Genomic DNA, 13,204 nt, shown 5'->3' with positions numbered 1-13,204 from the left:
AGGGTTTTCTATTATCAACTCTACATAATTCTTTAAGTATAATACAAATTTAGTGATGGCAAATGAGACACAAACAAAAAATGCAGAAATTACATTAAATACTTACTGTGCACAATTTTCACACACACACACACACACACACGCACACAATTATTATTTTAGAAAACATAAAAAAGTGCATTGATCACTGACAACGCTGTCGATACAGTTTGGAACTGACACAAGGGTGAGCAGGATCAGTTGTCAGCCAGCGTTAATATCTCAAAATGGTCAAATATCAGCTGAATATTAATCGGCCTGGTCTTTCACAAGTCTTTAGGCCTAGTGTCCTTAATTGGGAGTAGATTTTATTTAATAAGTGTACCAAGCAGTTGACGAATGACTGAGCAGGAATCCATATTGTTACTGTTTCAAATGTTGAGCATTTATCTTTGTTTTTTTCACCTGAGTGGAATGCAAAGCTGCCTGTGAACATCATTGAAGAAGAGTTTTTGTTGCTTAGTGTAGCTATCAATCTGAATCATGAAGATGTAACTGATATCCTGAGAGAGAGAGAGACCATACCCATAGGATGGAGATTTCTGTGCCTCAGTGCTACCCAGCAGTACCTCCTTGATCTTTCTTCACTGTAGCACAGCTCATTTTTTATAGGCCTCTTGGCAGCATTTAAGAGCAGAATTTGAAATGTGTGAATATCCTTAATAGTGACTTCCTTACAATGCAGGTGCAGGGTATATCCTGTTTGCCCATGCACAGGGTGTGCGCTTTCTCTTCCTTAAAAGTTTGATTTTGGAGAACACTTCCTTTGCTTTTAGCTGGTTGTGTTCTTTATTCAGGTCTTATTGTGCAAGTATAACTGCCCTGGCTCACTAATTGCTGATTAACATATTACTAAATACTTGCATACATTTACTGTGGACCATTAAAATGAGTCCAAATGACTCATACAGTACAATACTGTAAATCAGAATCAGAATGAGCTTTATTGCCAAGTGTTCTCATGTACACAGGGAATTTTTTTTTTTTTTTTTTTTGGTGATAGGAGAACAAGTGCACTCAGAACATTACAGTGAGACAGAATATAAGACAAGGTAAGAGTATAAATAGACATACAAATGATAGGACATATAAGAGAATGGTGTATGTACGTGTGCAAGTGGTAATGTATGTGCAAGGTAGGGGTATGTACAGTTATATATGGAACATAGTGTGCAAGTAATATGGACTACCAGGGCAGTTTGTAGTGGGAGGCGCCAAATCAGAAGTCACCCCACACACAGTGGGGTTCCAGTCGGGCAGTCTCAGCAGCGGCAATGATGCGGTTGCTGTGCTAATTGCGCACCCCTCATTCACCACCCCAAACTTACATACTTCAATGTATGTAAAAGATCAGCATCAACATTCTGCTTAAAATCTCCTTTTGTGTTCAACATAAGAAATGAAGTCATATGGGTTTGGAACGACATTGAGAGTGAGTAAACAGAATTTTAATTTTAGGCAGACTGTTCCTTTAATAAACTGCATGGATTCATCTTAAAGGAATATTCAGGTTTCAATACAAGTTAAGCTCAATCGACAGCTTTTGTGGCATAATGTTGATTACCACAAAATTTTATTTTGACTCGTCACTCGTTTTCTTTGAGAAAAAAGCAAAAGTCGAGGTTACAGTGAGGCAGTTACAATGGAAGTGAATGGGGCCAATTTTTGGTGGGTTTAAAGGCAGAAATGTGAAGCTTATAATTTTATAAAAGCACTTGCATGAATTCTTCTGTTAAAACTCATGTATTATTTGAGCTGTAAATTTGTTTAAATTGTCATTTTTACAGTCGTTTTAGGGTTTGTTGACATTACATCGTCATGGTCATAACTTTTTACAGGAAAATGTGATTTTATCACACTAAAATCATGTTTACATGCATATTGTTTATGTCTTGTGGCTATACTTTTAAAACAGTGAGTATTTTAACATTCAAAAATTGGCCTCATTCACTTCCATTGTGAATGCCTCACTGGAATACAGATTTTTATTTTAAATTTTTGTGGTAATCAGTATTATGCAACCAATGCTGTCAATTGAACTTAACTTGTATTGAACTTGGAATATTCCTTTAAGAATGGTGTAAATCTTTGAATAGAAGAGCAGTACAGCATATTTTTACTCTAGTTGTAGCTGTCTCTGCGTTATCTTTATGACCCCAAAAGCCCCGTCTGCACTTTCTGTCTCTAGGAGAAATGGAGCATGAAAATTGCAGTCAGTTAGGAGTAAACTTATGAAAAGATAAGATGCCTGTGTGTGGCATATTTCCATAGTGAATTACTTTTGATGGCATTCAAACTGAAGTTTGAACATGCTTTTAGTTGTTTTGGTGCCTCAGTTGACTTGGAAAGATTGTTTTTTTACTGTCTGCTATTTGTTGACTATAGAAAATAAGTCTGTCACAAAGACCATGTGGAAAAATGTATTAGAGCCTTTTGGAGTATAAATTTAGGATTAGATTAATGATTTTTGCCTGGCAGATGATAAAACGGGCAGAAAAATCCCATAGATTTACACTGAAGGATGGACCTGAGCCATATCTAGGGGCGAAAGTATTGTAGACGCTCTTTTGACTTGGGCCACTACGTAGCTGCATAGCAACTCCCTATCTACCACCTATAAAACCTTAGCAACCACATAGAATAGCATTGTTCTGCTATTTGAGGACAATTGATTTAAAGAACATTTGAAAGGCATCTATCATCTTTACGTGCTCTTCAGGTTGACATGCTTTTGAAAGGCCAGCTCTTCTAATACCTATTTAATTTGCCCCACCTCAAATGGGCTTGTAGGTCAAAGCACACATTCCCTTCCCTTCCTGTACAGGAATTCCAGAGCACATGGGAAAAACAACATGCGCAGTAAATCCAAATCTGCGGTCAGGATAACTTTGGTTTCTTCCTCGCAAGCCTTTTTTCACCTTTAAGTAATTTTGGTACAACATGTGGAAGTCATTTCAGCCCTTGCCTGCTCTAGTTGGTATGAGTGTCACCATATGGAACCAATTAGCTCTTTGGAGGGGGGACAGACAAGCTTTTTTTAAAAAATGGCAACGTCATCTAAACGGCCGGTCTGCCCACCATCTGACCTGGCTGTGCCACTTCAAGAAATTATGCAATGTAATTCTATGATGGCTATATTCACTTGCTGGAAAACAGTAGCATATAATGCAAAATATTACTAAATGATTTGTTATTTTTAACCCATTTTTAATAGTACTTAAGAAGTCAAGACTATTGATATATATTACAGAGATATTCAGAGGACAGGGAGCCAATTTATTTTCTAAAAAAGTAACGCAATAGTTTGCATTTCCTCACAATAAGTTGCATTCTTTTGTAATAGTTTACATTTCCTGACAAAGTTTTGTATTCCCTTGCAATAGTTTACATTTCCTGATGAAAGGTTTTGCATTCCCTTCCAATAGTTTGTGTTCCCTTACAATGATTTTTGTGTTCCCTCACAACAGCTTTATCCATCTCTTATGAAATTTAACCATTGTTTAACTTAACCTTAGTTGAACTATAATATTTGTAGTAAAAACAGTAGTTACCACAAAATTTACCATGGTTTTACTACAGTAACCATACTTTTACCATGATATTTGCTGTAAAACAATAGTAATAATACCGGGGAAAAACTACAGTAACACCATGGTTAATTTGTGGTACAAGTAAAAAAAAAAAAAAAAAACAACAAAAAAAAATCCAGCACAAAACATACCCATGCGAAAATTAACTATGGTTTTACTCGAATAAAAATTGCAGTGACCATAACTATAGGAACTATTTTTTGTAAAAACCATGGTAAATATTAATAACCAAACATGTCTGGCAGAATGATTATGATTTTTATTACCATAGTTTTAGTTTTCCTTTATTATTACTAGGGCTGGGAATTGCCACAAACCTACCGATTCTATATTACAATGATATTTCCTAGCCGATTTGATATGTATTACGATTATTTCATAAAACATTAAAAAACTTTAAGTCCTTTTTCTGACTTGTCTATTGAAGAACAGAGGGAAAAAAGTGAGAACTCACCATTTGCTCGTGTTCCGTAAGACACGATCGCATTGCGCGTATTGGCACCAAAGCGTAAATGAACTTCTGAACAAAAAAGCAAATCAGACACGCGGATCGCCGGCATTTCTTTTGTCTTTTCTTCAAAATATAATCAGGTGAGTTTTTTTTTAAGCATGCGTCTTTGTGTCTAGCGGCTTTTCTTGTCGACGCTGCATATGAAAACCTTGGCTGTTAGATTATATGCGGTGGCACGACATGTAGTTTACGGCATCCAACTGTTTGATAAGCCGTTTTACGGCTCAGCTATTTATTAAAGCAGTGTCAGACAGAATCTGCAGAATGACTCCTGACTCTTCACAACACCTCTCAAATAGACATTTAGATGCATAATAACAGGAACATTGGTCACAGGCTGCAGAGGATTTTGACGACCCACAATGAACAAACGGCACTTTGATGGCTGTAGCAGCGGTGCATTAAAGAACTAAATTTAAAGAATTAAAGAGACAAAACTTCTCAGAGAGAAAGCCTGTTAGTGTGGCACAAATATAGGCTCCTGTATTAATCTATTAATCATTGTAGCATTAAGATAAAAACATATTTTTTATTTCTTAAGTAAAAAATTAATTTTTTTATCAGGGAGACGATTTTAAAATCGTTTGAGTCAAGAATCGTGATTTGTAACAGAATCGATTTTTTACCCCAGCCCTAATTATTACTTTGGCTTTACTACAAATGTCAGTTGAATTATAGTTACTGTAGTAAAACCGTGGTAAATTTCAAGGCTACTATGGTTTTACTACAAATGCCATAGTTTAACTACGGTTACTGTTGAAACACCATGGGATGGAAAGGTGATGGAAATGTAAGTTTAAAAGTTTAAACCAGCAGGGAAAAAAACATTTTTACATTTAAAAAAGGCATAAAAACCTCATATGATTAACAAACAACACAGCACTGGCCTGATAGGGCAAGCGACAGCTCATCAACTGACCTGACTCTCACACTGGCCCCCGGGTCAGTGGGTTATCCTTATTATTGAGCCCTGCCTTGTTCATTTCGCTATCAAAGCCGTATTGTATATTCAAATCATATTTACGCTGGCCTCTTTCCGAACAGGCAGGATTTTTCTGGCCTGAATTTTGTTATGTCACTAGATCCAATCTATGATATGTTACATTTATTGAGCTGAACAGGAATTATAAACAGTAAAGACTGGCACTTTAACACACTGACCTACTTAATACACAGCAGCCCAACACGGGGGCCAAGCACTCTACTGCTCTCCAGATTTACCCAGAATTCACGGTTTGATGCCATGTTAAGATTGTCAGCACAAGCCAATGTGTAATTTAAGGTCAAGATGAACACGAGTATATACTTTGCAGCGATCACTGGATCTGGACACATAGTTTATTGACTCAGCTGTGATTTATGTGAAAACTTGTTATACATTTATGCTTTCTGGGCTTTCAGACATATCACTCACCAGAGCTGTAATCCATTACGCCCAGCCGGCTCCATTAAATTAGGCTGAATTGAATTTGCCTGTCTTGTACTCTGCGTCTCTTGTTGATTCTAAAAGAGTTTGCTGTCGGAGATGATCATGCTACCAATGATGAACCTTGTTTCAAACTAAAACAAAATGATAATGGTGTACACATGCACTGCAGTTTCATTGCAAAGCCCTATGAAAGAGAGAGTCATGAATATTAACTGAATTTGAATCTGAATCCGAATCTGAATTTAATTCACAAAACACAGATTCAGATTAGCATCATTTTGACCAAGCCATTCAGCTCAAATGAAACCAATTACAAGACTTCAAATTTGGAATAAAGTTGTCTAAGAACCATTCTTAGGCATGGTTTATTCCCAAAAGATGTTATCATACTTTTAATTCAAATCCTCTAAATCAAAGCAAGTGTGCACTCTCTCTTTCTGTCAGGCCTTTCTGCATCCAGTCCGCAGCTTCTAACCGAGAGTCTGTCATTTGACTCAGGCCCCTGTCTCGGATCCCACGAGACCCCACAGCGCCTCTGCTCTGACCCTGGACCCCTGGAATCACAGCACTGCAATGGCACAATTGAGAACGGACCGCAAGATGTCCCGCCTCCACCTCCCAAAACACGCCCACCTTTACCTGGGCCAAAGCCTCAAGGTTTGTTCTGTATATTTAAAAGGATAGTCCACCCAAAAATTATAATTCTGTGATAATTGATATAAATGATGATAATTCTCATCATTTACTTGTTGCAAATCCATCTTTCATCTGTGCAACACAAAATAATATATGTTGAAGAATGTCCAAGCTGCTCTTTTCCATACATTTAAATCACATAGTGACCAGGGGCTGTCAACCGGTTTGGGTATTCATACAGAAAATTAGATTCTGATTCCTATGGGTATAGAAAGAGAAAAAACAAAACAGAATGAGAGAAAAGAAATAAATAGAAAAGAAAGAAAGAAAAGAAATAAAGAGAAAAGAAAGAACAAGAAAAAGTTGGAAAGTATGAAAGAAGAAAAATGAATGAAAGAGAAAAGAAGAAAAATGAAAAGAAAGACAGAAAGAGAAAAAAGAAGGTAAGAAAAAAAGAAGAAAAAAAAAGATAAAAAAGAAAAAATGAATGAAAGAGACAAAAGAAAAGAAAATAAAGAGAGAAAAAATAAAGAGAAAAGTTAAAAAAGAAGGAAATAAGAAAAGAAAGAAAAAATTAAGGAGAGAGAAAAATTAAGGATAGAAAAGAGAAGAAAGAGAAAAAAGAAAGAAAGAAAGAAAGAAAACATTATATAAATTGATTGCCCCGAGTAAATTATGATATTTGTCTTTTTTGGATAAACTATCCATTTAACGCCCATTTTTTGTTGCCAACTGTTAGTATTTTGTGTATATATAAATATATGCAAGTCACAGTTATTTTAATGTTTCCTGTATTCTGTGTGATCTCATAGATATTTATTGATAACATAAGATATGCAAGTATGATGTAATCTAATCTAATCTAATAAAAACACTTGTTATTGTAGCCAGTTGTTCCATTTAACAGCCATGCGTCTCTGTGTTGCATTCATGTGATCATACTCTAGTCTAACTCTATTGATTTCCGTATTGATTTTGTCTCGCGCAGTGCCCCCGAAACCACCTCATCTACAGCAGCAGAGCTCTCGACGGTCACACCCCCCAGACAAACCCCTCCCCCCACCACCCTGCCGTCCACTCCCCGCTGACCCTCGCCAATCACGTGGCACTTTACCAAGAGCAGAGGGAAGCTCCTCCCCAACTTGTGTCCTCTCGCTCATCGAGAAGTTTGAGAGGTAAGAGAGAAAACAAGCAGCCGAGTGATTGTTACTGGAACCGGTTTTTAGATTACGGTACATTTTAATTATTCATAGCTACAATTGCATCTGATTTGCAGTTCTCTGGTAATTATATCGCTGTTTGTTTGCTGATCACAGGTAAACAGAAACTTATAGATTTCTATTCATGTTACATTTAATTTACTGTATATTGGCCATCATTTCATTGTTTTTTTTTACTCTTTGTTTAGATTATCGTAGTTTTAGACATGTAATAATTTTTATTTTTTTATTATTATGGATTTTCATAGTTGAATATTGAAAGTCTGGGTATGGGACAAGGCTAAAACATAAAAGGCATTTAAAAAAAGTTCTAAAAATAAATGATAAAGGCCTGGTAAAAGTTTCCAATTCAGTTTTAATGAGAAAAAAAAAAAAGGTTTAAATCTGTTTTAATAATAATCAACTCCTGGGACATGAAAGTGCCAAAGTAGAAGAAACACCCATACATTGATTGCCATGTAAAACAGTGTTCCCAAGAAAACATGTTTAGTTTGAAACATTTTGATAAGGCACAGGAAAAAATAAAGAAACACCTGGAATATATCTTGATAAACTGACCAGTTGTTTTTTGTTTTTTTTCTTCAAAAAGTTTGTGCGTAGTACCTGGGGACATGACTTGGTTTGTTATACAAATGATAACAAAAGTATTGAATTAATCACAGTTCACTTGATTGTGACATACATATATGGTTTCCACCTTTAAAAACTGTATTTAGTATTTTATTTAATAAATTTAAGACACATGATGGGGACTTCAAAACAGCATAGACAGAGTGACCCATATATATTTTTAGAAAAGTTGCTATGGGTAAAATAAATTAAGGATTTTTGCGCTTATTTTCAGGGAGCAGATCATTGTGGTGCCAGATATCACCGGGGGAGTGATGTGCACCCCACGAGTCCCCGAAACGCAGGCAGCTGCTGGGGCAGTTAGCCCCCCACCCTCCGAGTTCATCTTACCTTGCACATCCCTTGAAGCTCCACTAGAGGCGCCGCTGGCAGAAGCAGAGGTAGAGAAAGAAGAAAAGGACAAAACAGAGGTGTACGAAACCGAGGAAGACAACAGCGAACTCGGAGCGTCTTGCTCAGAGAAGCGTCTCTCTATGGAATCAGGCTATGGCGCCTGTGATAAACTGTTGGACACTATGGAAATGAGGGACCTTATGGCCAACCAATCAGAAATCCCCTCTGACCGCTTGTCCCTCCCACCATCCCAGATGGATGGGAAGCTGGCCAATAGGGATAGTGGTATTGACAGCATCAGTTCGCCCTCGCACAGTGAGGAGCTGTGCTTTGTTGGGGATGAGGACCGAATCGGTCATGAGAGGGACATTTGCCCATGCAGTCCGGGGCCCGGCCTCTCTTGCGGCTATGCTGAGGGGCCTGAAGGAGAGGGGGCCAGCGGTGTAGAGGGTGGCAGAGACTCAGAGGGGGACAGTGATATGGAGGAAGGCAGCGGGGATGAAAGTGAAATGAATCCGATGGCTCTACAACCTCTCCCTAAAGTTGAGAGACAAGACTCCACTGAGGTGAGTATTGAGCAAACCTGCATGACATATTTGCAGTTTTTCAAAAGTTGGCAAAAATGCATGTGAGTAAATTAAACCCTTCCTTAAAACCTGCGAGGAAATTAGTGCACTGTAATTTCTTACTGTAGTCTTACAAATGTAGTTTTCTTACCCCACTGGCAAATAGTGTTTTTTTTTTTCTGGTTTTAAGCATAAAGCCCACTAAATTTAGTTGAAAACAAGACTTCTTATCTCATAAAAAAAATTATTTTTCAAGTATATTTATTGTGTTTTAAGGAAGGTAGATGCTTTTACTGAAAAACAAGAATAAGAATTTAATTTTCTGCAGTGTAGCATTTTTGACAGACTTTACAGACACATGATATATTAGACACTGTCATATTAGTGTCATAGAAAAAAACTATTCTTCATAACGGTGGTCGCAATGTGCAGATCACATGACCAGCCAAATAGTACTCACTTCCCAGTAACTCCTCTATTATCAAACACTTTTGGTTGCAGAATAAATTAATCATGGGTGATATGTTTGCAACGAGGGTATTTCTGCAGTGGCATCTGTAATTGAAAATGCCTGCATTTGCTTAATGCTGCTTCCACACCAATAGGTGTCAGTTTAAAGTCCAAGACCACTGATGTATCAGTAGTTTAGGTAGATAAATAAGACCCAGCAAACTATAAACAAAAAATCATTTAGCACTTAATTGTTTTAAGACGTATTTTAATTATTTAACTTTTTATTAGATGGTTTAAGTAGACAGTGACATAAAATTAGGCTCAGCACTTGCAATAAATATTCAGTATATGAATTATGCCCTCATATCTGCTCCTTGACATATGTTAACCTTCAGAATTAGATGCACCTTATTCTACACAACTTGTTGTTGCAGGTGTGTTCAGCAAGTGTTGTCTTATTTTCCAGCTTTCAGTCCAGCAGCGAGTGTTTAACATTGCTAATGAGCTGCTGCATACAGAAAAGGCTTACGTGTCCAGACTGCACCTCCTGGATCAGGTGTTCTGCGCTCAGCTGATGGAGGAGGCTCGAACCCGCAACTTTTTCCCCTGTGAGGTGGTCATGGGCATCTTCTCCAACATCTGCTCCATATACTGCTTCCACCAGCAGTTCCTGCTGCCTGCTCTGGAGAAACGCATGGAGGAGTGGTAAGACAGAAAGAAAGAGAGAAAGAAAGAAAGAGAAAAAGAAGTGAACAGAAATAAAAAGATAAAAGAAAGAAGAAAATGAAGAATGAGAAAAGAAAGTGAAAAGAAAGAGAAAAACATAACAGAAAAAAGATAAAAAAAGAAAAAAACAAATGAAAGAAAAAAATTAAGGAGAGAGAAAAAATAAGTATAGAAAAGAGAAGAAAGAAAAAAGAAAGAAAGAGAAAAAAGGAAAAAGAAAAAAGAGAACAAATAAAAAGGAAGAAAAGAAAGAAAAAAGAAGAAAAGAGAAGAAAGAGAAAAAAAGAAAGAAAAAAGAAAGTAATAAAAGGAAAGAAAGAAAACAATAAAAGGAAAGAAAGAAAGAGAAAAAATGAAGGAAGGAAAGAAAAAAGAAAGAGAACAAATAAAAAGGAAAGAAAGGAGAAAGAAAGAGAAAAAGAAAGAGAACAAATAAAAAGGAAAAAAATGAAGGAAGGAAGGATGGATGGAAGTAAGGAAGGAAAAGAAAAAAGAAAGAAAGAGAAAAAGAAATAAAGAGAACAAATAAAAAGGAAAGAAAGGAAAAAGAAGGAAAGAAAAGAAAGGAAAAGAAAAAGAAAGTAATAAAAGGAAAGAAAGAAAACAATAAAAGGAAAGAAAGAAAGAAAGAGAAAAAATGAAGGAAGGAAAGAAAAAAGAAAGAGAACAAATAAAAAGGAAAGAAAGGAGAAAGAAAGAGAAAAAAGAAAGAACAAATAAAAAGGAAAGAAAAAATGAAGGAAGGAAGGATGGATGGAAGTAAGGAAGGAAAAGAAAAAAGAAAGCGAAAAAAGGAAATAAAGAGAACAAATAAAAAGGAAAGAAAGGAAAAAGAAGGAAAGAAAAGAAAGGAAAAGAAAAAGAAAGAAAGAGAACAAATACAAATTAAAGAAAGAAAGAAAAAATGAAAGTAAAAGAGAAAAAAGGAAAGAAAAAAAATGAAGTAAGGAAGGACAGATGGAAAGAAAGAAAGAAAGAAAGAGAACAAATAAAAAGGAAAAAAGAAAGAAAGGAAAAAATTAAGGAAAGAAAGAAAATTAGAAAGAAAAAGAGAATAAGGAAGGAAGGAAAGAAAGAAAGAACAAATAAGGAAAGAAAAAAAGAAAGAAACAATTAAGGAAAGAGAAAAAAGAAGGATAAAAAAAGAAGAAAAGAGAAGAAAGAAAGTAAGAAAGAAAGAAAGAAAGGGACTGTAAAAGGATATTATGTGCTTATGGTACATATTTTAATTAGTATTTAAATAAAATAATAAGACACGAAAGACTGTACAGTGTTTTTACCATGGTTAAAGGTCTGACATCTGCATCAGCCTCAGGTGATTTATTGATTAAAATGTCAATAACAGCAATAAGATTAAGACTCCAATGTTTAACAGATTCATATATTATGAATAATAATCACAATAAACGATTCTGCCTCAAAGTAATATAGTTCATCATAGATATCTTTGTCAATATCAGGGTTCTCATGGTCTTGGAAAATCTGGAAATACCAGGGAATGTTTTTAATTGTGATTTTTTTCAGGCATAGAAAAGTCATGGAAATTTTTTATGGTGAATATACATACATTTTTCTGGTTATCCTCAGCTTTAAAATATTTCACCCACTAGAAACTTCTCTTTCTGACTGCAATCTCTACTAAATATTTTAAAATCTATAGTAATGGAAAAGTAATTGAAAGTCCTTTTTATACAGATGTAGCTAGAATTGTATCTGAACAGCAGTTAAATCAATCATTGAAATATTGAGAGATCATTTTGTACACAAACTAAACTCTCCTACTGTTTTAAAATATGCAGAATTTGGAAAAGGGAAGGGTGACCTTCACAGTGTTTCGACAAAAATTTGTACTGCCGAGAGAACCTTGACTTCTGCTCCTCTCCCCTTAGGGATCTGAACCCCCGCATCGGGGATATCCTGCAGAAGCTGGCCCCTTTCCTGAAGATGTACGGAGAGTATGTCAAAAACTTTGACAGAGCTATGGAGCTGGTGAATACATGGATGCAACGCTCCTCTCAATTCAAAGCCATCATTCATAACATCCAGGTAATGTCAGGAATAGAGAGGCTCGGGACCCAAGCGCAGAGATTCAAAAAAACAAGGAATTTATTTAAATACAAAAATTTATAAAAAACAAACCAAAACTCCCACAAGGGGGAAACAAACATAAACTACCCCATAGGGGAAAAAGTTGTCCAGGTTGGGGCAGAGGGTAACAGAAATGGGCTGGACTGGAAAACGGGGCAAACACACAAGACCGACTGGACAGGGAACAGGACTGACTGGAACAAGACCAACCAACAGGACAGACTAGAATACACACAAGACACACAAGACTGGAAACAAGATGAACTGGCCCTGGACAGCAAACATGAGGAGACTAAAATAGGGAGAGAAATCAACAGGTTAACAAGAGAGGGCAGGTGTGACTAATAAACTAATAATGGGCAAACAAGGAGGCGGGATATGACGTAAGACAGAGAGACACGCGGCGATACAGAAACAAAACAAATCCACATGCTCTCACAAGACAGAACACCCGAATGTCACGAGCGCAACCGATGATGCCAACCGACAAACAAGATGAGAGAATGCGTAGCAATGCCAAACAAAGCAATGCCACACATTCTCACACTAAACGAAGCCTGAGCAAGGCAAATGGCACGCGATGCATGCAACAGGTGACAAAAACAAGACAGGACGCCTGTGCGAGAGTTCGGCCACACAGACACCCGACACCTCAGACCGAAGTGAATGAATGAATGAACGTTACATTTATATAGCGCTTTTCTGACACTACACTCAAAGTGCTTTACATAGTGAACAGGGGACAATCCTCAACCACCACCAGTGTGCAGCATCCACCTGGATGATGCGACAGCAGCCATAGTGCACCAGTATGCTCACCACACACCAGCTAATGGTGGTGAGGAGAGAGTAGAGTTATAGAGCCAATTAGTGTATGGTGATTATTAGGAGGCCATGATTGAGAAGGGCCGAAATGACCGAACCTCAGCACAACATGAAGACAACTTTCGACCCGGGCGTGCAGCACAAAGCGAGTGCAACGT

The 13,204-nt window shown here is 36.9% G+C and overlaps 1 protein-coding gene across 5 annotated transcripts in view; it reads left to right on the top strand.

Annotated features, from left to right (window-relative positions):
• The window catches only part of LOC127424425 (FYVE, RhoGEF and PH domain-containing protein 1-like), a 79,006-nt gene that overhangs the window by 46,297 nt on the left and 19,505 nt on the right, over nt 1–13,204 (top strand). For 2 of the 5 annotated variants that reach the window (XM_051669634.1, XM_051669636.1), the window contains exons 2-6: nt 6,014–6,226; nt 7,194–7,380; nt 8,270–8,954; nt 9,874–10,112; nt 12,023–12,179. In XM_051669634.1, the coding sequence (XP_051525594.1) occupies nt 6,014–6,226; nt 7,194–7,380; nt 8,270–8,954; nt 9,874–10,112; nt 12,023–12,179 (1,481 nt within the window). The other 3 variants (XM_051669635.1, XM_051669637.1, XM_051669638.1) reach the window with 2 other exon arrangements.

Source organism: Myxocyprinus asiaticus, chromosome 33 (assembly GCF_019703515.2).
Source record: "Myxocyprinus asiaticus isolate MX2 ecotype Aquarium Trade chromosome 33, UBuf_Myxa_2, whole genome shotgun sequence".
Lineage (NCBI taxonomy): Eukaryota > Metazoa > Chordata > Actinopteri > Cypriniformes > Catostomidae > Myxocyprinus > Myxocyprinus asiaticus.
The sequence above is the reverse complement of the archived record's forward strand: the minus strand, read 5'-3'. Positions and strand labels throughout refer to the sequence as shown.